This window comes from Schistocerca piceifrons, chromosome 1, assembly GCF_021461385.2.
Source record: "Schistocerca piceifrons isolate TAMUIC-IGC-003096 chromosome 1, iqSchPice1.1, whole genome shotgun sequence".
In the NCBI taxonomy this organism is placed as follows: Eukaryota; Metazoa; Arthropoda; class Insecta; order Orthoptera; family Acrididae; genus Schistocerca; species Schistocerca piceifrons.
The window spans coordinates 214,943,643-214,968,579 of record NC_060138.1 but is presented as its reverse complement, the minus strand read 5'-3'; the positions used below and the strand labels follow the sequence as shown (position 1 = coordinate 214,968,579).

The following is a 24,937-nucleotide window of genomic DNA, read 5'->3' as shown; positions in this document are numbered from 1 at the left end:
GGTACGGAATCCAAACACTCGAACAATACTCAACAATGGCTTGCATTAGTGTCCTATACACGGTTTGCTTTATATTGATTTGCAATCTTACACATAGGTATTTAATCAATGTGACTCTGTCATATGCAGTAACTTACATTTTTCTACATTTAGAGCTAATTGCCATTCACCACACCAATTAGAAATTTTGTCATCTTGTATCCTCCTACATTCACCCAATGACAACACCTTCCTATACACCACAGTACCATCAGGAAAAAGCTGCAGACTACTGCATACTTTGCCCACCAAATCATTTCTGTATGTAGAAAAATAACAGGGATCCTATCACAGTTCCCTGGGGCACTCCTGATGATATCCTTATCTCTGATGAACACTCGCTGTCAAGAACAACATATTGGGTTCTATTGGTTAAGAAGTACTTGAGCGACTAACATAGGGAACCTAAAAGCATATGGAATGCTCATTTTCTGCCCTGTTTTGTATCATATATTGCACATCAACTACAAAAAATGCAAGGGTCCTCTCTGTAACTTTTACCTTTGTATGGACATCCTTAACCAAAAACACTTCAAGAGAAGAGCACAAACTAGCCATAAATGGTAACAGATCAGTTACATATATTAATTATTGCCGTCTTCGTCATTTCAGCCAGCTAGGGATGACACCAATTCAACTGCTTCTTTTCCCGAGCTTTCATTGCCACCTATTGTTCCTTCATTCATTTCTGGTGATGTTCTTTTATCTCTTGGGTCCGTGCCTTCCCAGTCTTCAGCTCCAGCTTTCCCCAGAACCCTCTATGTGTTTTTAGACGCTTCTTAAGTGGATTATGTCCATGGGTAGCTTTAGCAGAAATTTCCAGTTCTCAAAGATCTATTTCAACTTCTGGAAATCATGTCCATTTGGTTTTCTTATATTGAAATTGGGTTAGTGTCCTTTTAGGTTTCCTTCCAAGTCTCATTCATGTCATGTGGCCATGAAAGGCAATTCTCCTTTTCTGAGTTGTCATGTAATCTTCTCCATGTACAGCTTGTGATTCTGTTGCCTTCAGTAGTTGTTTTCGTTGATGGGATCCAGAATTTTTTTCAGTATTTTTCTTTGGCCTTGTTCATTGTAGGAGTCCCTGTTGCACATAGAGCCTCCAGTCAAATAACAATGCTCTGTGCTCATCCTTTCAATATTGCAGCTTGGTTGTATCTAGTAGTTAGTGTTTGGTGCTGCTCATAATATTCCTTGTTTGCTTTATAGTATTATCGCTATTATTAATGCCTGATTAATAATATCAAATTTCATAACATACTACAAGTTCCTTTTAAGTGACACATTTTGGAAAACAGGTTACAGACTGTGAGTCGTGTGGATCAGGACTTTGATATTCGACGGGTTCAGTCAACTGCGGAAAAATTCATCCCTACTTACAGGAGGCCTAAGTCATCTCAGATGCCAAAGAAGGTAAATATCAGGCATTCAATTAACTTAACTTTCAGTGTTAGCTATGACTTTATGGGCAAATGCTCACTTGTTTATTAGTTTAGTGTACGAAGATTATTATGCTAGCTCATTTTTTTAAAACAGGTACAATGTTAACTTGGAAATATTGTGAACATATTCTGAAAGAAACTATTTGTAAGTTATTCAAAATGCACACTAAGTTTCACTTTATATTGGAAGTGGTCATTGATTGCCTTCTGTTACGAAGATTTAGATGAAACTTTGAAATTCAGGTGCATGCATCATGTTGAACTAAATGATACTGCATGCATTTTTTTTTAGTGTTTTAATCATCTCATAAGATGTTGATATGTCCTATTTTTCCACTCATTACTCAGTTTCCTGATTTCTGTAATTTTTATTGTGTATAGTCAGATACAAAATCACCCATAGAAAGTTAACATTTTTAGCAACATGGAAAATGTATGGATATTAATTTATCTTTCTTTCTGTCTGATGTTCTAAGTTTACAGATGTGGATGAATGTCCTTACAAAGCCTTGCAAGGTATAGCTTTGTAGAACAAAGCAAAATTAATCCCTGTTTTGAAGTTTGCGGTGGTACGGTGCTCTTGCTGAAATTCCATTCTGTTTGCATCCATTCATGTAGTTATGTGTGTCATATAATGTCATGTGGAATGTGCATTATTAGTTTACTACTATAATGTTTCAGTAGCACACACTCAAAAGGTGCAGCTATACTTACCTTCATTTATACTTGTTTTCAACAATTTTTTTTTTTTCCAGAAATTCTTATAGGAGATCAAAAATTTTATAACTCCTGAATAGCAAAATAGCTTACTTTCAGTGGTACATTTAAGGGTGGCTACAATTTATGGCTCTGTTTTCACTGACTACAAAGACAGTCTTTACTTAAGTCATTCTCCCTCTGATACTGCGAGGAGAGATATGGTCCTCAATAGTGATGATGATGAAGAATTGTTTTCACCTTACAACAAATATATCAAAGTTTAAGTCTGTGTAATGATATTAATTGTGTAAGCAACCTATTTCGATAAAAATAACTTTTGCATTCATACATCTGTAGATTTTTCTTAGATCTGTATGTAGAAATACAGCATCATGTGCTCACACATGTTCCAGCATAAAATTCTTAACACAGGCGCAATGAAGAAAACTGTTTGTAATAACCAATAGAGATTTCTGCAAATGCTTCTTTAAAATAATTATATTGATGAGCCTTAAATACATAACATTACAATTGACTAGTTGTTGACTGTGACCAAGGTGGCCTATTTACAGTTTTATTTTTTTAGTTCCATTATGTTTACAAGGAGTAATTATTTTATTATTCTTCATGGGTGATGTCCTGGTGTCCATTGCCTCCCCCATCTCCAGTGACATGATCTTCACCAAATATAGAGTGATAGAGAGAGTGAGAGAACAGGCATTTGAAGCTGACTGCCACATGATTCTACTGTTGCCAACATGCATTGTGCATAAGGACCACGAAGATAAGGTACAAGAAATTAGGGCTCGTATGGAGGCACATAGATGGTTGTTATTCCCTTGCTCTACTTGTGAGTGGAACAGGAATGGAAATGACTAGTAGTTGTACTGGGTACCATGTGCCATGCACTGTACGGTGGCTTGCAGAATATCTAAGTAGATGGAGATGCAGATACAGATGCCAAAAGAATGTTAACCAATCTTTTGGCATCTGTTATTATTGACTGCATTAGAGCCTGAATGAGAGCAAGTCATTCCACTGCAGTACTGCTACAGCCTGGGACACTCTTACTTTCAATATGCCTTTGTAAAACAGTGTAGTGTTTGTTTCTATAAACCCTCTTTTGTGCACCAGCAAGCTCCATGCTATCTGCTACCACTGTGCAGCAACACTAATCAGTCACTGTTGGAGGACTGTCTATTCTTTGTGTTTTGCTTTCTATGATGACACATATCATTGTGGCAAATATCACGCTAGACTCACTCTTCCCACAGCATATACTCCTTTGGATACCTGTTTCACATCTCTGTTGATAGCTACAGAAACATAAAATATTGTAAGGAAAAAATGTAAACTCTGATGAGCATGATACAGTATGTGTTTGTTTACTACAGAAATGTTTGCAGTACATCCAGTAAGCTCTTTCCAATATTGAAAATCCATAGTTTGAGGAAAGAACACGAAATCCAGCCTAATTTGAAACAGTAATAAATATACCACTATTTCAGAAGGTGGAAAATAAAAACAAATTCACAGACACGGCAAGTCTTATGTCTTTACCAAGATGTTTGAATCTGCTGCTACTGTCACAATGTAGTACTTTATAAAAAACAAACAATATTCCAACCGCACAACATCAGTTACACAAAAAAAGCATCCACTACTGGTGGCCATGGTTTCTTGACAAAAGCTGAGGTTTAATAGATCTCGTGCAATGAGCATTAGACACATTCCTTCATCAGCAAAAAGTATTTGACATGTTAGACCAGACATGGGCAACCTTTGGTGGCTCGCAGGCTGGATCCACATTCATATTTCAGCTTGCGGGCCACATTGTCACATGATGTGACAGCAATGCTTCTAACATGTAAAGCCAAAAGTAATGGGTCTGTGATGTTAATGTTTTCGGGATAACAGGCCGATATGAATGGCACTCCTTTCCAAACAAGCCACGCCAACAAATTATATTTCGAAAATAGCATTGTTATATGTAAGTTTATATTCACCCAGTCTTCATGTTTTCATTTATTTGCCCATTGTAAACAATGTGTCATTATCTATGACTTTTCGCAAAAGCTGCCTTAAAACTTCAATTGGAAAATTGTGCAATACTGTTAGTAAAGAAACTATGCTCATGATATGTAAATAAATGAAACTATGTGAAGATGGGATGCCAGGCATCTTGAAATGTCGTTACGGAGAAATAAATTCCTATAGAAGTAACTGGTTGCAGGTAATTCATTATAAATTACTCACAATTTCAACAGCTGCAGTGTTCTAATACGTCGACAACAGACAAGAATTAATGACTAATGTTTATACAAGAAGGAACTGTAAACACATGAACAGAATGGCGATTTGCGAAATTGATAATAATTTTCATCACATACTCAGTACGTGTTGGTAATATTGAGAATACTTTGGATGGCCCCACACACAATCATTATATTGACGTATTGACAATAGTATTGAACGTATGATGGCCTCTGACTTCTATGTGAAATTTGTATCATTACTAAATGGTACACACAAATTGTATGTTGTTTACAGTGCATGAAAAAGGCCAAAACTGCTCACACCAATGACAGAAGAGGTTTTACAGACTGTACAGTCAATAAGAAGACAGTACTCATGTGACACGATAGCAGCGCCTGTAATGCACAAGTTCGAAAACATCTGTGACATGCAAGTTTGCAAATAAATATATTTGGACTCACCCCTAACCTTTTCAAGAGAACATGAATATCATCATACATTGTGACATACAAAAACTAGGCCATACAGCCAAAAGGTAACTCACCTAGCTTGACAGCAGCTTGCCCAGTGAATAAGGCGGAATTTTGCCATCTGTTACTGTGGCAATACACGGCACCCCGTCTTCACATGATTGTATTTATTTTTGTGCTGTACTTGAACTCTGAGTCTTGGTTCCTTACAATTCATTGTAATAACTCATAATCCAAAATAAAATTTTTCAAGATCATGTGATTGCACAGAAACCCATGTGAAACATGGAACTTTGTCTACATCCAGTACACTGAACACACAAATTTTGGCATCAACCATTAGGAAAGCTGAAAAGTTACACTTAATAAATGTATTTATAGTGGTTTATTGCCTACCATGCAGGGGGTCCTGGTTTGATTCCCAGCAGGAGACTGGGTATTGTTTGTCCTTCATCATCATTGACTCGCAAGTTGCCGATGTGGTGTCACCTAAAAAGGGCTTGCAAAAGGGTGGCTGGACTCCCTGGATGGGGCCTTGTGGCCAACAATGCCATACAATCATTTCATTTCCAGTGGTTTATTGATTATTGATTATCCAACAGCAGATTAATGTGAGCTCCGAGTTCGAATTTTTAACACAAGATTGTTGATATCTGGTTTTATGTCACTGATAATGAGTCTTAAGGTAATTTCCAGGTTGTCTTCTGTTAACCTTGTATGTTTGTTGCATTTAATTGTTTTCATAAGAGAAAAAAGTTACACCTGTATGTGCTTCCAAAAAGACAAATTTTCCTTTTTGCAAATGATCTCAGCTGCAGATATTTCTCTTCAATCAAGTAAGTTTTATAAAATTCAACCAGGTTTACTTCTTCAAATTTAGAGTTTAAAGACAAATCTTCGTGAAGTTCAAAAAATTCCATTTGAAGATCTTTCAGGGCCTTTTCTATCTCACAAATCATTGGGTTAGCAAATATAGCGAACGTGCTGTCTGGAGTCCGGAAATCAGAAAACCTTGTGATAAATTGTGCCAATAAGGATTTCAGCTCATCAGCATAAGTAACATAATCAACATTTTCATGAGTTATATACTGTAGGAAAGTGGTAACAGTTTCCAGCTCTCATCTGCATTTACCACAAGTGCATCTTTGTCTGAAAAGCTTTCAGATGGCTGCATAATTTGTGAATTAACTGCCCTTGTTTCTGGAGTTTGTAATTTAAGTCATTTAAGTGAGCTGTGATGTCAAATAGAAATGCTAAATCACAAATCCATTGGGGATCATTTATTTCAGCCAATGGTTTCCCTTGGATAGCCATAAAATCTGCTATTTCTTGTTGAAGATCATAAAAACATTTTAGTATTTTGTCCATACTCAGCTTTCTTATTTTGCAATGGTAAGCTAAATTTTCACATTCAGAGCATAAGTTGTCCAAATACTGTTTGAACTGGTGGTGATTTTAGTGTGTGGGACTTAAAAATTGATGCTTGTGGTAACCACGTCCTTGACATGTTTCATTTTAATTGACTTAGCACACAAATTTTGTTGGGGAAAAAGCAGTGAAGAATTGTCAAACTTTCTTCGTCAATATACTGCACTGTCGATAAAATCTTTCATGGACCGACCATCACAGGTGCTCCATCGGAACAAACTCCAGCGAGTTGAGTCCGTTGCAGGCTGAACTTTTGATGATTTTTTTCAACTTCGCAAAAAATATCTTCACTACTAATGGTTTCTTTTATTGGCTGTAATGCTAATAATCCTTCTGTTATTTTGAAGTCCACATCTACGCCATGAACAAAAATCGCTAACTGGGCTGGGTCTGACAAATTAGTGCTCTCATCCAAAGCAGTGGAAAATGGTTTGAATGTGGCAGCACGATTACACAAACTTTTTTTTAATGTTCGTCGAACCACTGTTCCTCGCGACAAACTTATTTGTTCAAACACTTTTTTTTTTATCAGGACGTAGTACGAGGGCTATCCACAAAGTACATTACGTTTTGGAATTAAAAATAAATGAAGTATTGGAATTTTTTTAAATTATATACAGATGAAAGCCACACTTAAATACTACTTTTCTACATAGTTACCATTTAAATTAAGGCACTTATTGTAGCGATGGACGAGCTTGGAAATTCCTTCGTCGTAAAATTCAGCCGCCTGCGCCTTCAACCATGTGGTTACCTTTTCTTGAAGCTGCGCGTCGTCATCAAAACGCTGCATAGCCAACCACTTCTTCATTGCTGGGAATAAGTGGAAGTCACTTGGTGCCAGGTCGGCACTGTACGGCGGATGAGGAAACAACTCCCACTTAAAAGATTCGAGAACTTCACGAGTGGCATTTGCCGTGTGGGCCCGGGCGTTGTCGTGAATCAGCAAGATCTTTGAGCCCAACTTTCCCCTGTGCTTGTTTTGTATTGCTCTTCTGAGGTTGTGCAGAGTTTGGCAATACCTTTGAGAGTTTATTGTAGTGCCTCTTTCCAGGAAATCCACAAAAATCACACCTTTTCTGTCCCAAAAGAAGAGGTAACCACGTGGTTGAAGGCGCAGGCGGCCGAATTTTACGACGAAGGAATTTCCAAGCTCGTCCATCGCTACAATAAGTGCCTTAATTTAAATGGCAACTACGTAGAAAAGTAGTATTTAAGTGTGGCTTTCATCTGTATATAATAAAAAAAATTTCCAATACTTTATTTATTTTTAATTCCAAAACGTAATGTACTTTGTGGATAGCCCTCGTACATCTGCAATGTCCAAGATGCACTCCTTCACGAATTCACCTTCAGAAAAGGGCTTTACTGACTTTCCAAAGTTTTTGCTTACTATGGAAGTAGCTTTAACCAAATTGTGCTTGTCCAAATTTGAAATTAGTAACTTAATTTGGTCTTCTCACAGTTGCGCATTAAGCTGTTGTTGAGCAGTACATTTCGTAGAAAAATGCCTTTTCTTGTTATATTCTTTCACCACAGATAATGGTTCGCTACACAACAAGCAAACAGGTTTACTATTGTACTTCGTGAAGAAGTAACCCTCAGTCCATTTCTCCTGGAATTGACGACATCCAGCATCTAATTTTCTTCTTTTTAACACCAGACATTTTGTGAATAAACTCAATGCACAGAGACGCTTGCACGAAATTAAGAAACAGAACTTCGCACGCAAAGTGACAACAGAGAGCAAGTATTTACTCTCTATCAAAGTGTAGCACATATGTAGGTCATAAATAACATGCACACTTGACTGCTGTGTTGCAGCAGCAATTGGAGGAATCTCTGTACTGTGCTACACATGCAAGGTGCTAATGAGGTATCAGCCACTTCCACAGTGACAGCTGACGTAGTAACAGTCAGTCGCTGAGGCCAGCTCTTGCCTCTGTGGTGTCTCTTGCCTTGCAAACACTGGCCGTCTGCCACAGCTTGAGATGTGTCACCAGGCTGCGTTCTGTCTGACGAAGTCCTTACGCAAGACTTCCACTGGTTTACATCATGAGCTGGAAACCTGTGCCGAACCTAGCCGTGCGTTGGCAGGAATACCTGAAAATGCATTGCGGGCGGAGTACAGTGTGAGAGCACCTTGTTCTCTACCCGCGAGTATTGTCCAGAGGCCGGATTGAAATTAATCGCAGACCGGATCTGGCCCTTGGGCCTCAGGTTGCCCACCTGTGTTTTAGATGTACTAGACTCTTTAAAAATCTTGAGACATACGAAGCTGGAGATGCTGCTCACAAATGGTTTAGGAACCACCAGAAAATAGCAGACAGTTTCTTGAAATCAGGATCTCTAAGGATCCTGTGGCCAAGATAGACACGAAGCACACGCCTACTACAGTAGTACAAGTTTATATGCCAACTAGCTATGCAGATGATGAAGACATTGATGAAATGTATGTTGAGACACAATAAATTATTCAGGTAGTGAAGGGAGATGAAAATTTAATAGTCATGGGTGACTGGAATTCGAGAGTAGGAAAAGGGAGAGAAGAAAACATAGTAGGTGAATATGGATTGGGGGTAAGAAATGAAAAAGGAAGCCGTCTGGTAGAATTTTGCACAGAGCATAACTTAATCATAGCTAACACTGGGTTCAAGAATCATAAAAGAAGGTTGTATACATGGAAGAATCCTGGAGATACTAGAAGGTATCAGATAGATTGTATAATGGTAAGACAGAGATTTAGGAACCAGGTTTTAAATTGTAAGACATTTCCAGGGGCAGATGTGGACTCTGACCACAATCTATTGGTTATGAACTGTAGATTAAAACTGAAGAAACTGCAAAAAGGTGGGAATTTAAGGAGATGGGACCTGGATAAACTGAAAGAACCAGAGGTTGTACAGAGTTTCAGGGAGAGCATAAGGGAACAATTGACAGGAATGGGTGAAAGAAGTACAGTAGAAGAAGAATGGGTAGTTCTGAGGGATGAAGTAGTGAAGGCAGCAGAGGATCAAGTAGGTAAAAAGACGAGGGCTAGTAGAAATCCTTGGGTAACAGAAGAAATATTGAATTTAATTGATGAAAGGAGAAAATATAAAAATGCAGTAAATGAAACAGGCAAAAAGGAATACAAACGTCTCAAAACTGAGATCGACAGGAAGTGCAAAATGGCTAAGCAGGGATGGCTAGAGGACAAATGTAGGGATGCAGAGGTTTATCTCACTAGGGGTAAGATAGATGCTGCCTACAGGAAAATTAGAGAGATCTTTGGAGAGAAGAGAACCACTTGTATGAATATCAAGAGCTCAGATGGAAACCCAGTTCTAAGCAAAGAAGGGAAAGCAGAAAGGTGGAAGGAGTATATAGAGGGTCTGTACAAGGGCGATGTACTGGAGGACAATATTATGGAAATGGAAGGGGATGTAGATGAAGATGAAATGGGAGATACGATACTCCTTGAAGAGTTTGACAGAGCACTGAATGACCTGAGTCGAAACAATGCCCCGGCAGTAGACAACATTCCATTAGAACTACTGGCCGCCTTGGGAGAGCCAGTCCTGACAAAACTCTACCATCTGGTGAGCAAGATGTATGAGACAGGCGAAATACCCCCAGACTTCAAGAAGAATATAATAATTCCAATCCCAAAGAAAGCAGGTGTTGACAGATGTGAAAATTACTGAACTATCAGTTTAATAAGTCACAGCTGCAAAATACTAACACGAGTTCTTTACAGACGAATGGAAAAACTAGTAGAAGCCGATCTCGAGGAAGATCAGTTTGGATTCCGTAGAAATATTGGAACAACTGAGGCAATACAGACCCTACACTTATATTAGAAGATAGATTAAGGAAAGGCAAACCTTCGTTTCTAGCATTTGTAGACTAAGAGAAAGCTTTTGAAAATGTTGACTGGAATACTCTTTCAAATTCTGAGGGTAGCAGGGGTAAAATACATGGAGCAAAAGGCTATTTGCAATTTGTACAGAAACCGGATCGCAGTAATAAGAGTCGAGGGGCATTAAAGGGAAGCAGTGGTTGGGAAGGGAGTGAAACAGGGTTGTAGCCTCTCCCCGATGTTATTCAATCTGTATATTGAACAAGCAGTAAAGGAAACAAAAGAAAAATTCGGAGTAGGTATTGAAATCCATGGAGAAGAAATAAAAACTTTGAGGTTTGCCGATGACATTGTAATTCTGTCAGAGACAGCAAAGGACTTGGAAGAGCAGTTGAACGGAATGGACTGTGTCTTGAAAGAAGCATATAAGATGAACGTTAACAAAAGCAAAATGAGGATAATGGAATGTAGTCGAATTAAGTCGGGTGATGCTGAGGGAAGTAGATTAGGAAATGAGACACTTAAAGTAGTAAAGGAGTTTTGCTATTTGGGGAGCAAAATAACTGATGATGATAAAATGTAGACTGGCAATGGCAAGGAAAGCATTTCGGAAGAAGAGAAATTTGTTAACATTGAGTATAGATTTTAAGTGTCAGGAAGTCGTTTCTGAAAGTATTTGTATGGAGTGTAGCCATGTATGGAAGTGAAACGTGGATGATAAAGAGTTTAGACAAGAAGAGAATAGAAGCTTTCGAAATGTGGTGCTACAGAAGAATGCTGAAGATTAGATGGGTAGATCACATAACTAATGAGGAGGTATTGAATAGAATTGGGGAGAAGAGGAGCTTGTGGCACAACTTGACTAGAAGAATGGATCGGTTGGTAGGACATGTTCTGTGGCATCAAGGGTTCACAAATTTTGCATTGGAGGGCAGCGTGGAGGGTAAAAATCGTAGAGGGAGACCAAGAGATGAATACACTAAGCAGATTCAGAAGGATGTAGGTTACAGCAAGTACTGGGAGATGAAGAAGCTTGCACAGGATAGGGTACCATGGAGAGCTGCATCAAACCAGTCTCAGGACTGAAGACCACAACAACAACAACAACAACAACAACAACAAGGAAGCTACATTCTTGGACTCAAATACACCCAGTACAACATGTGGTTTCCCGCAGTGCTCTGTTCTTGTTCCTGTCCTCTTTACACTGTTCACAATCAGCTAGATTTCCACAGCACATCCCCAAAACTAGTTCTCTATAATTTGCAGTCAGTACAGATATATTGACAAGAGACGGTGAGGTCATACTACAAGAAATAGCCTAGGAAAATAATTCTCATACACAATTTTGATTTGAGACAAGCAGTTTACTGATTAAAACAAAAATTGGTGGAAATAACAATTGTATGGTGCAGAAAACCAACTTTTTGAACTGAATGTCAGTGATACACTAGACTTGAACTTGCATATAGAGTTGTTTCTGAAAAAGCTTTGTAAAATAGGTTTATTACTGTAATCAGTAAGAGATACAACTGATGAAGACATGGTCTGATTTTATGGGGAAATAGTTCTTAAACGCACACCATTTCTAAATTACAGCGGTAAGCACTAAGTATAGGCACATACCAGGTTCTTTTTTTACATTTATAAGCAAGACATCATTTTGTCACATGACAGTAGCCTATCACATGACAGTGAGATCCATTAAACTGGAAGCATGTGTCTACTAACTGCATAGTGCACAACCATAACTGGTCCTATCAATTATAAACTTAGGCTTCCGCGGCCATAGTCACAGTCAATAAACCGAAGGTCCATAAAGAGACCTCTCCTTTATGACCGTTTGTGAGTACCATCAGTTCACCGATGTACAGTCCAGCAATGAAATGGCTCCAAATCTCTGACTTTTGGTGAGCCACACAAATTTGTATGTTAAGGACTCCACCCATTTTGTAGAACTTTTAAAATAAAAGTGTATATCAGCCACAAACTTGATGGTTAGCTTTGATGTGATGTCTATATTCACAAATGTGGCAGTACAAGACACCATGAGCATTTTAGAGGAATGCATGACACCCTATATCTGCGAGCTACTGTGCAACTGTTAAAAAACCACCTATTTCAGGAGGAAAGGGCAGTTCTATGGATGGACAGGTGGTGTAGCTACAGGCTCCCTTCACTCACCTATTGCAGCAGACATCTTCACAGAAGCATTTGAGGAAACAGCTCTCCAGTCCGCACCATTATGCCCAGAATGTTGGCTCCAATATGTTAATGACGCCATTATCTGGCCAAATGGAGAGGAAGAGCTACAAAATTTGCACCAACACCTCACCAGCAGCACACAGAATCCAATTCATTATGGAGATAGAAAGGATTGAGGTGGTGCCATTTCTTGACATGTTTACAAGTTTACAGAACGTCTGATGGTAAAATGGGTCATAAGAGTATATAGGAAGCCAGCGAGTACTGACACGTATCTACATGCCTTCTCTCATCATCACCCTTCACAGAAGAAATCCACTCTGCACGCTTTAACCAAGAGAGCTCATAGGATCAGCGATAAGGGACATCTGAAGGGTGAACTACAAAACTAAAGTCCATTTTTGGTGCCAGTGGTTATGGGATGGGAAAAATAGATAAAACTATGGCAACAAAGAATGAAAGGAGAGTAGAAGAAGCACAAAACATTGCTCCATTACCATATGTTCAAGGTGTCACTGAACGGGTGGGCAAAATTCTCCGTTGAGCGGGCATCAAGCCGATTTTCTGAAGCAGCAACAGAATAAAAGATGTTCTTTGCGCAATGAAAGATGCAGTTGACAAACTACATGCTGCTGAAGTTTATGAAATCAGGTGTGAAAGTGGATTAGTGTATGTAGGTGAGGTGGGGCAACCCATCAGCACCCAGATATCTGAACACGAAAGATACACACTGAGTCAGTGGCAGCAGAACACCAGGATGAGTGAGGCAAACAGATTGATTTTGGTGAAGCTCGTGTACTAGTGAAACAGAGCACTACACCAATATGATCTTGGCGCCGGGCGCATCCGATAACCAAGCTGCTGCTGCTGCTGCTGCTTGTGTGTATACTGCACAGTACCTTCAAAGGCACCATCCTGATAAGAGTACGTTTTGCCGTCTGGAGCAACACCTTCAGGAATCCGGTAATCTTCATCCACACGTAGTGGACAGAGGTCGTCCCAGGACTAGACACATTGCTTCCACATCATCACACATTAATTCAACACCAGCGGCCAGAAGATTGCATTTGATGAGTACAGCTTTGTGAATGGCTTTTGCACCAAGTAGAAAATAACGAACATTTTATAAATAATGTGATATCGACTAACAAATTTAGCCTCACTCATGAAGGAACACGTATTGTGTTCGAGTATAATGAGGAACACGTATTATGTTCGAGTATAATGACTTTTCTGGAGACTAGAAATCTACTCTGTAGGAATCAGCATGGGTTTCGAAAAAGACGGTCGTGTGAAACCCAGCTCACGCTATTCGTCCACGAGACTCGGAGGGCCATAGACACGGGTTCACAGGTAGATGCCGTGTTTCTTGACTTCCGCAAGGCGTTCGATACAGTTCCCCACAGTCGTTTAATGAACAAAGTAAGAGCATATGGACTGTCAGACCAATTGTGTGATTGGATTGAAGAGTTCCTAGATAACAGAACGCAACATGTCATTCTCAATGGAGAGAAGTCTTCCGAAGTAAGAGTGATTTCAGGTGTGCCGCAGGGGAGTGTCATAGGACCGTTGCTATTCACAATATACATAAATGACCTTGTGGATGACATCGGAAGTTCACTGAGGTTTTTTGGAGATGATGCTGTGGTGTATCAAGAGGTTGTAACAATGGAAAATTGTACTGAAATGCAGGAGGATCTGCAGCGAATTGACGCATGGTGCAGGGAATGGCAATTCAATCTCAATGTAGACAAGTGTAATGTGCTGCGAATATATAGAAAGATAGATGCCTTATCATTTAGCTACAAAATAGCAGGTCAGAAACTGGAAGCAGTTAATTCCATAAATTATCTGGGAGTACGCATTAGGAGTGATTTAAAATGGAATGATCATATAAAGTTGACTGTTGGTAAAGCAGATGCCAGACTGAGATTCATTGGAAGAATCCTAAGGAAATGCAATCCGAAAACAAAGGAAGTAGATTACAGTACACTTGTTTGCCCACTGCTGAATACTGCTCAGCAGTGTGGGATCCGTACCAGATAGGGTTGATAGAAGAGATAGAGAAGATCCAACGGAGAGCAGCGCGCTTCGTTACAGGATCATTCAGTAATTGCGAAAGCGTTACGGAGATGATAGATTAACTCCGGTGGAAGACTCTGCAGGAGAGACGCTCAGTAGCTCGGTACGGGCTTTTGTTAAAGTTTCGAGAACATACCTTCACCGAGGAGTCAAGCAGTATATTGCTCCCTCCTACATATATCTTGCGAAGAGACCATGAGGATAAAATCAGAGAGAGTAAGAGCCCACACAGAAGCATACCAACAATCCTTCTTTTCGGGAATAATACGAGACTGGAATAGAAGGGAGAACCAGTAAAGGTACTCAGGGTACCCTCCGCCACACACCGTCAGGTGGCTTGCGGAGTATGGATGTAGATGTAGATGGTATTTTCAGCCTCTGCAGCAGTCATTATTGGTCGGAACACTACCCACATGTCACCCATGGCTGTGGCTTCCAGGCATGCTTTAACATAAATGTGTGGGCCGGAATAGTGGGAGGATTGCTTTTGCACCCTTACCTATTGCTGGATAAGTTGAATGCACCCCTGTATTGTACATTGCTTTGCAATATTCTGCTTGACATATTAGAAAACATTCCACTTTGATTGATGACAGCTGTGGTTACAGCATGATGGTGCACCATCACAGTTTTTGACTGAATGTGTGTAGCTATTTGAATGAAGTGTGAGTCTGTGTATCTGTTTCTGTGGCATTACCTTGTGTCATTGAGCTAATGGGACAGCTCCAGCATAGTACAGAGTTTATGCTACCTGTTCTTGGTTGTGCTGCACAGAGTTACAACATTGCCAGAGCTTTGTTTTTAAAATAACATTTCTATTACACCTATTGGTGGGATTAGGTTTGGCTAGATACACTTCTCATCTACATCTACATCATACTCCACAAGCCACCTAATGGTGTGTGGTGGAGGGTACTTTCGGTACCACTATCTGATCCCTCCAACCCTGTTCCAATCGCGAATACTGTGTGGGAAGAATGATTGTCGGTAAGTCTCTGTATTGGCTCTAACTTCTTGAATTTTTTTCCTCGTGGTCAATACACGAGATGTATATGGGGGGAAGTAATATGTTACACATAAAACAGAACTGAAAAATTTTCAGTTCAGGAAATAAAACAGAACTGAAAAATTTTCAGTTCTGTTTTATGTGTATCTATTGGCTGTACTGAGCTGAGGTAAGTACTGGCCAGCCCCTCTATCTCTTTGTTAGTATTTGTTTCACATCTTTATATGAGATTTTCCATTAATCATTTAGAAGTAATATGTTGTCTGACTCCTCCTGAAAAGTGCTGTCCCGAAATTTCAGTAGTAAATCTTTCTGTGATGCACAGTGTTTCTCTTGTAACATCTGCCAGTCTGCCAGTGGAGTCTGTTTATCATCTCTGTTACGCTCTCTCGCCAGCTAAACGATCTCATGACGAAACGCGCCGCTCTTCATTGGATCTCCTCTCTCTCTTCTATCAGTTCCACCTGATAGGGATCACAGATAGATAAACAATACTCATGAATTGCACAAACAAGCACTTTATAAACCACTTCCTTCGTGGGTGAGTTACATTTCCGTAAGATTCTTCCGATGGATCTGAATCTTGGATCTGCTTTTCCCACTACCTGTTCTTTACGGTCATCCCACTTAAGGTCGCTCAGGATAGTTACGCCTACATATTTTACGGCAGACACTGTCTCCAGCTGTTTCTCATCAATAGTGTAGCTGTACAGTAGCGGATTTCTTTTCCTATGCAAGCACAATATGTTACATTTATTTACGTTCAGGGTCAACTGCCGGAGTATGCACCATTCATCAATTCTCTGCAGGTTGTTCTGCAAAATGGTTCAAATGGTTCCGAGCACTATGGGACTTAACTACTGTGGTCATCAGTCCCCTTGAACTTAGAACTACTTAAAACTAACTGACCTAAGGACATCACATACACCCATGCCCGAGGCAGGATTTGAACCTGCGACCGTAGCAACAGCGCGGATCCGGACTGGAGCGCCTGGAACCACACGGCCACTGTGGCCGGCGGTTGTTCTGCACATTGTTACTCTGGTGTTGCTACTTTGGTATAAATAACTGTATCATCTGCGAATAGCCTTAAAGAACATCTGACACTTTCTACTAAATCATTTGTATGTATTATGAACAGCAACGGTCCTATCACTCTTTCCTGTGGTACTCCGAATATTACCTTTACAACTGTCAATTTAGTTCCTTTTGTCTTGAATTTGGATGAGGAACGCATGCCGAACGCCAGGTGCACCATTATTTCTCACCCTCTGTATATATAAACTATCTTGTGTCACAGAAATGTCAGTAGCCTTCTGTATAACAAATGTTATTTATTACTACCAATGCAAAATTATGTGAAAACAAAGTAAAGTCCATAGGAATCAATATCTACAATCACCTAGCTACAAGAAATCAGTCATACCAAAAATTTGAAATGAAAGACGAAATAAAACAGATTTTACTATTGTATAAATTCTACACTGTTAAACAGTTTATAGCAATGAAGCTCTAATGTGCTAAATAAACATTTTTTTACAATGAAATGAACACCCTTAGCTGCTTACAGGCATTAACATACGTCAACGGGGACAGATGAAAATGTGTGCCCCGACCAGGTCTCGAACCCAGGATCTCCTGCTTACAAGGCAGACGCTCTATCCATCTGAGTACCAAGGACACAGAGGACAGCGCGACTCAGGGATTTATCTCTGGCACGCCTCCCGCAAAACCCACATTCTCAGCATATTGTCCCGCACTACATTCGTAGTGCCCCCGCCCATTATACTCATTACTCGGAGCGCGTTGCTGATTACCGTAAGAGTTCGGGCACTGTTTGTGCGTTCGCACAGAAGAAGAAGATGGTCAAGTGGCCGGTGAGCCTTAAGTATATATATACTAAGATGGTATCTGTTCTTTCGGACATGTCTGAAACACGTTACCACTCAGCTAACCATGCGGAAACACAATACCAGTAAAATGACAGACATAACACAGTGGGTAATAACAGACAATAATGAACATAGTAAACCAACATTATATTGGTGGTCACCTATAGTGTTGGTTTACACAAATCTTCCCTGCCTTATACATTTCTTTCAAGAGGCCTACTTTTCTCTGAGTTTATTTCTAAAATCAGTAAAGGTATTTTAATTCTGTCTTGCGATTTCAAGGAAATGCATATTTTTGTCACCAAATGCGTTTCGTTTTATTGAAATAAAATAACAACAGTTATCTTAATGAAACACATATATCTTTTGGCTTGCTTTCTCCATCTAAGTACAGTTCATTACAAAAGATGTTGATGTTAGCACTTAAGATTTTTGCTCACACATTTAGAAATACAGATGTACCTACATTTTTTTGTCAACTTATGTTTTTACTCACCTTTGAGATCACAAAATTTGTCAGGGAAAAATGCTTAAACTTGTCTGGAAATCGGGGAAATATCAGGGAAAGGTCAGTCTTTTGCTATGGTTAATCCATTTATTACTCGGAAAGGTGTCAGTGCAATTGCAGGCCCTGTGAAATCCTGCTCTTGCTTACATAATGGGACTTTGCTTCTGGAGACCAATGGTGATTTTCAAGCCTAACAACTGCTTACAGCTTCACTTCTCCATGGCTATTCTGTTCGTGTGAAGGCCTGTCAAATGCTGAATTCTTCACGTGGAGTTATTTAGACATGGCTGCTTGATGGTCTGACCAAGAAAGAAATCCAAATTACCTCTCTGATCAGGCATCAATGCAGTCCATTGGGTAATGAAGAAAGTTGATGCACCTTATTGCTTACACGCACTCTTTTTTTTTGAAGTTTATTGGACTACTGCTTCCAATGAAGATCAGAGCAGACTACAGCGTCATTACGGTCTTGCCGTACATTTCAAACCCAATGCTTTGCTACCAGTGTCAGTGTTACAACCACACTTACGCGGCATGTTGAAACACAATGTGTTACTTGTTATGTGTTACTTGTGGTAGGGATGCACTCCAGGGCGATCGCCTGCCTCTGTCTCCCTGCTTTATCAGTTGTAATGCTATGTGCTGCCTCATCACTTGAATGTCCCTTGTATCTCGATGAGTGAGCCATCTAGGAGACCTGGGTGAAGGAAAAAGTACCTTAACGTGTTGTCCGCAAGTTGTTGGATAATTGCAAGCCTTGCATTTCACCATACAGTAGTTGCTACATTCTTGCTGTGCCTCACTCCACGAACGTCGTGGCACTCAGACTTGTAACCTCCAATTCAGCACTTCATTTGTAAAATTGTCTAGTATCACGGTAGCATCCTCATCTCCTCGTACAGCTGCGCAACAAGCCACCAAATGTTTGTCCCCGGTGACAAAACCACCTGCTGCACAACTGGCAGGCTGGGAAGGACAAAAGGAATATTCCTGCGAGGACTCTTTATGTGCCCTCCAGCCAACAACCATCTAAGACTTTGTCTGCCAACCATAAATCCCTATGAAATCAAATAAAGGCAAACAGTCTTCTCCTTCCCCGGCTAGGAGATCCTCTTCAATAGTGTTGCCGCATGATACCCTCACCCGGCTAACCTTCATTTCGCCGGTGCAAAGCACCTACAGTTTTTCTGCCCTGAAATTCGCAGGCCAACCCAGGGACAATACCAAAGCCTCTGTAGATATCATGGAACAAGAGCCTCCAGCCTCTGTGCCCTGTGGCATTGGGTCTTCGAAGGCTGCCAATCTGTGGCCATTGAGGTGACTAACCTATATTTGTTCCCTTCCCCCCATTCTCCATTATGACTCTTCTCCAATGGAATGTGTGCGGTGTTAGATCAAACAAGGAGGAATTCCGGCTGCTCTTGGAATCATAATGTCTGATTATTTTCCACCTTCAAGATACAAAATTGCATTTCGGTCTGGTCTGCTTTGACCTTCCCCGTGAAAACGGCATTCCATCTCATGGGGATCACATCCATAGCCAAACCACCTGACTGAACAACTGGCTGCAAGCTGTTGCAGTCTACATTTTCCTTCCTCGCTTCACCATTTTTCTTTGTAACGGCTACATGCTCCTGTCTTCACTGTCACCAGGGCAGATTTCCCCAGCTTATTTGTCAACTCCTTTACCACTTTCTGCTTTTCGGTGATTTTAACATGCACATCATCTTTGGGGCTCTTCAGAAAGTATCAGAGAGGTGCTATCTAGGCTGAACATCTCAATCAACTAAACCTCATCTGCCCTAACACTGGAGCACCCATATTCTTTCCAGACTCTACGCACACATATTCCCATTTGGACCTCTCATCCTGCACTGCCCCGCTTACCTGTTCTCTCTGACACGTGCTCAAGCGACCATTTCCCGTGCGTTATCCGTTTGATGACTCCTACCCCATCTGAGTGTAAACCCAATTGGCGGCTTTTTAAGGCTAATTAGAGGCTTTACTGCTCCCTGGCGACTTGTACTGACCATTTCCCCAGTTGTGATGACGAGGAAGAGTATCTAACAAAGATTATCCTTACTGCTGCAGAATGTTCCATACCTCCCACTTCATCTTTACCATACTGTGTCCTGGTCTCCTGGTGGACTGAGGCACACCACAATGCAATTCACACATTGGAAACATGCTCTCTGCGTTTTCAACTGTCATTATACGAACTGAACTGTATTTGATGTAAACAGTTGTGTGCTAGTGTCATACATTCTTTGGCACTGCAAAAAAGCTAGCTGGTTTTCATTTACTAGTTCTTTTAACAGTTTCACTCCCTCTTCTGTCATGTGGGACAACCACTGTCAGCTTTCTGAGCCAAGGTCCAGACTCTTAATTTCCAGCCTGATTGTAGCAGGTGATGTCATTGTGGACTCTTGGCTATCTCCAATGCTTTGGGCTGCTATTTTGTTGAGATTTTGAGCTCCACAATCACCCTGCCTTCCTCCTTTGGAAATGAGTGGAGGAGGCTTTGCTGATGCTCTTTGCTACAATGCCGTCTTCACTATTTTTTACTATGAGAGAGCTAGACCATGCTCTCATTTCATCCCAATTGTCCAGCAACTCCAGCTTCTTTTTCGTTGATGATTTTGCCATCTATTGCAGTTTTCAATTGACTTCTCTCCTGAGCGGTGTCTTCAGCGATGTCTTAGTCATCTTTACGCATGGAGCATCAACAGTGGCTTTTGCTTTTCCAAGGACAAAACTGTTTGTATGAATTTTTGGCAGCGCATTGGGTTTCTTCCACTTTCTTAACATCTTGGGCCTGTTACTCTTCCGTTCACGAAGCTATGAAATTCATGAAGCTCATGCTTGATAGAAAACTTCCTTGGTCCTCCCACATGTCTTACTTGGTCCACACTGGATCTGGTCCCTCAGTGTCCTATGTATACTAAGTGGTACTTTCTGGGGAACAGATCAGACTACCCTCCTCCATTTGTACCAGTCCCTTGTCTGCTCATTACTAGACTATGGGTGTTCTGTTTTTTCATCTGCATTTCTGCTCATATTGCGCTGTATTAATACAATCCACCATCGCAGCCATAGGCGTCTTTTACACTAACCCGGTTGAGAGTCTGCAGATGCTGTTGAACTATCAGTTACATTGGCATGATGTTCTTCTCAGCGGGTACACATGCCGTTTGTCTGCCATGCACCCATCCTTTGCCCTCTTTCTTGACGACTCTCTTGAACCGCCAGTATGGGCCACGCCCTTCTTCTCTGTTGCCACCTGGAGTTTGCTTTTGTCTGCTGCTCCTGCCATGTTCCTAATGGGTGTGAACCCTTCACTGCCTTGTCTTCGTTTGTTGGTCCGTATTCATCATGACTTCATTCACTTCTCAAGGAAACTATCCCGGATTCAGTCTACCGCTGTAAGTTTCTTGGCCTTCACTTTAGCGATAACACCTTCATGTACGCTGATGATAGTGAGACTGATATTGGTGTTAGGTGTGCCTTTGTCATTGGCACCAAAAAAATTCTGTATAGGCTTCCAGAACACTACTAAATATTTACAACAGAGCTCTGCACCCTCTATCTGGCCATCTGGGACATCCAGCAACACAGGCTTTTTAATTGTGTCAAATCCTCCGAGTCTCTGTGCTCTTCAGAGCATCTGTCTGCTGTGCATAGTCTATCCAACAGTGCAATGGGTCCAAGCTTCCACTTTCTCACTGTTGAGGAATCCACTGTGATGTTCATGTGGTTTCCCAGTCACGTCAGTGTGATGGAAAATGAGGCTGCTGATGCTGTTGTCAAGGCTGCAGTCCTTCTACATCTGCCTGCTCGCTCTTCCATACCTTCAGATGCTCTCTGTGTTTCCGTCTGTAAGCAGATGATGTCACTTTCGCATCACCACTGGTCTTCTTTTCATAGGAACAAGCTCAGGGAAGTTAAACCTCTCCCAGCAGCTTGGCCAACCTCCTGTTGACATCTAGCCACAAGGAGATCATTTTAACTAGGTTGTGTATTGGGCACTGTCTTTTTAGCCATTGCCATTTGTTGAGTGGTGGGTGATCCCACACCACTTTGTGCTTGTTGTCGTCAACCTTTGATGGTTTGCCATTTGCTGACTGAATGCCCTTTTTTAACCACTTATGTTCTAGTGTATGTTTGCTGTCCGAATTATTGGCCGTTTTAGTTAACTATGTGTGGGCTGTTGGCTGCGTTTTATTTTTTATCCATTGTAGCAATACAGAAAAGGACATTTGATCTGGTTTCAGACTTCCACTGTCTCTGTGGCATGTTTTGTGCACCTTTCTCTAAGAGGAAGTGCTTGTTTTTAACTCTCTTTCCTTCTGTCAATTGGGCTTAACTTCTTTTTCTTATTAGTATTCTAAGGCTATGATGTGGGCACTTACGACCTCAGTTGCTATAGCACCCCTAAAAAAATCTACGATTTGGGAGGAAAAGGAAAGGGGTATATACTGAACTTGTAACTGAGAAGTTCCTCACAACTTGGATACAAGATTATGGTGTCTTGAGAAGTAGATAGGTCAGTCGCTGAGCTGATACAATTGGAAAGGTTATCAGGAAAATGAAACATAGGCAAAATGAGGACAGGGTGGGGAAAAGAGTGCCAAAAGAGATAAAGGGGAACCATAGTAAGAACAAATGGAAAGAGCAGAGAGATGTGACAAGGAAGTGTTAATAAGAAAAAAATTCAGGAGTTTGTGTATCACATACACCATGTAGAGTATTCTGAAGTCCAAGTTGTGGAGGGAGCATAAAGACAATTCAAATAGTGAATCAAGTAGTTCATGTAACTGCTGTTACATTGCAGACTGTGTTCTGTAAGGCCGTTGTGCAGTATTTGCTTGCATCTTTTCATTGGGAAAGAAGCTTAGGTTGAATGTAGCAGTTGTCAGTATTTAATTATACTTTCAGAGCTGAAGTTTTACCACGAGAGAAAACAACGTGGTGCAATTCGTTTAATATTTTGGGAATGTTGCATAGTTGTGTGGAATATATGCTCTTTCCCCTTGCACCAATCCTTTTACAGGATTGAAGGTTCAGATGTTTGCAGTCATCTGCGAATAGTCATTCTAACTGAAATACATTTGAGACATTGCATGTAATTTGTTGAAGGTTACAGATTGAATTCAGTACCTCCTGTTTTGCAAAATTAGCAGTCTCCCCTCAAGTATGCCATGAATTAAATATAAAAGGTATGTGTTCTTTCACAAGTGTGAGGCAAATTTTCAGGAAGAACAAAGAAAGCTTGGATTTTATTGTACTTGGGAAAGTTTTTGTTGGAACCATCTTATGTAGATGACATTCTTGCGAAGTGTTGGTGTTGTTTCTCTGTGAAGTATTTTATTGTCTCAAGACTTCTGATAACTTACCCAGTTTTTCTGAAAATTCATTTATATAAATATTATGTAAATGTGGATTCATGTATGAAAGACTTCCTTACATGATATGTTACATTTTTGCTGCAAGAATGGGAAGCTAGTGGAACATAAAACTGAGATAATTTAATTTTGCTGAATGCTATTTATAAATATTTTATGAAAAAAGTAAGGGAATTTCTCAAGCTAAAATTAAATACTCACTTTCAGAAATTGAAGATCAGTGTTAACAACAAAGTGATCAAAGAAGAACCAAGTGAGGACCTATCATCTAGTTCGAGTTGTGATTCAAGTGATTCAGAGAGCAACGTACCACTTAGTCAGCGATTGAGTAAAACAAAGAAAGTAAACTCAGTGAAAAAAGTGTGACAAAGTGAAAGGGACAGAAGGTAGAGATTGAATTACAGCTCACAGTTTTTTACTGATGCATTTTTTATTCAATGGGTGTAATTGCTTAAAAAGAATGATTGATTAGGCATATAAATATGTAATATATCCCATTTGTGTGTTTATGTCACGTGTTCAGTTTGTATTATTGAAACACACTATATGTTTTAAAATATAGGCAACATATAATTATTCCTGAATAATGAAAAATAGATATTTTAACCGTTAATGATTTAAAATAGAAAACAAAATACTTTATAATTGTACTTGCTCATTATTGATTGAAAATATGTGTATGGAGGGGATGCTTTATAGAATCTAGCATAAATGTGATGGGTCCTCAGCAAAGAATGATTATACGTCACATGTTGACGTCTTTGTTGAAAATGTAACTTTTGTTTTATGTTTTTATAAGTGGCTATAGATGGACAGACAAAAGGTATAATATCTGGTACCAGTGGTATCAAGTGACCTCTCACATATCACAGCCATTGTGCAACTGGTTTAATCAAATAGCCCTTAATCTCTTTTTATTTAAAATTACTTTATCTGAAGCACATATTCAAGAGTGTACCTTTTATCATTTTAAATGTAATCAAATCATAGTATAATTAATTGTTCATGTAGAAATGTAGTCTCCTGATGGTCATCCTGTCAAAGAGACGTCAAGCCAAAAATGGTAGTAATCTGTTTTATTGAGACTTCTCATGAGTAGAACACAAATAATATATTATGGTAAAGACTTCATATTGTATGTCTATGCATTGTTTGTGTAATGCACAAATAAAATGTGATCTTCATGATGCCTGTACTGTATGTTTATATATACAGCAGAAGTGTCAGTAAGTTTAGAAATTGTATCTGCTAATTCAAATGTAACTTAGTTGTTCCTTTATTTCCTTTCCCATTTTACATATGCTATACAGTTCAGAGCCCCACTGGCACTTTTCTCCATATTGTTTATCCTGAAACTAAAAGTGCTTGTTGATCTTCAACGTTATAACTGCAGTATTTAAGGAATTGTAAAATTATGAGGAATCAGAGTGGGCGCCAGTGCTTACCTTTAGGAGGCAAAATTCCAGTTTTTAGACACATTTAAAAGTAGAAACAAGTAACTATTTGTAGCTTTGGGAACTGTCAGTTCCTTCCTCAAGAAGGAAAACAGGAAAAGATTTGGGAGACCCACCAGTTATGAGGGCTAGGGGAAATGAATCTGAAGAGGGAGGTGTAAGAGAGAGGTCAAAGATAGTACATTGGTAAGCACTGCACCAGATTTAAACTAA

At 40.0% G+C, this 24,937-nt stretch overlaps 1 protein-coding gene across 1 annotated transcript in view; it reads left to right on the top strand.

Moving 5' to 3' along the window:
* Positions 1-24,457, top strand: part of LOC124788585 (PR domain zinc finger protein 5-like) — a 54,796-nt gene extending 30,339 nt beyond the window's left edge. The window contains exons 5-6 of the mRNA XM_047255859.1: positions 1,338-1,452; positions 23,478-24,457. Of these exons, the coding sequence (XP_047111815.1) occupies positions 1,338-1,452; positions 23,478-23,636 (274 nt within the window). The 3' untranslated portion in view covers positions 23,637-24,457. The remainder of the gene's footprint in view (positions 1-1,337; positions 1,453-23,477) is intronic.
* The last annotated feature ends 480 nt before the right edge of the window (positions 24,458-24,937 follow it).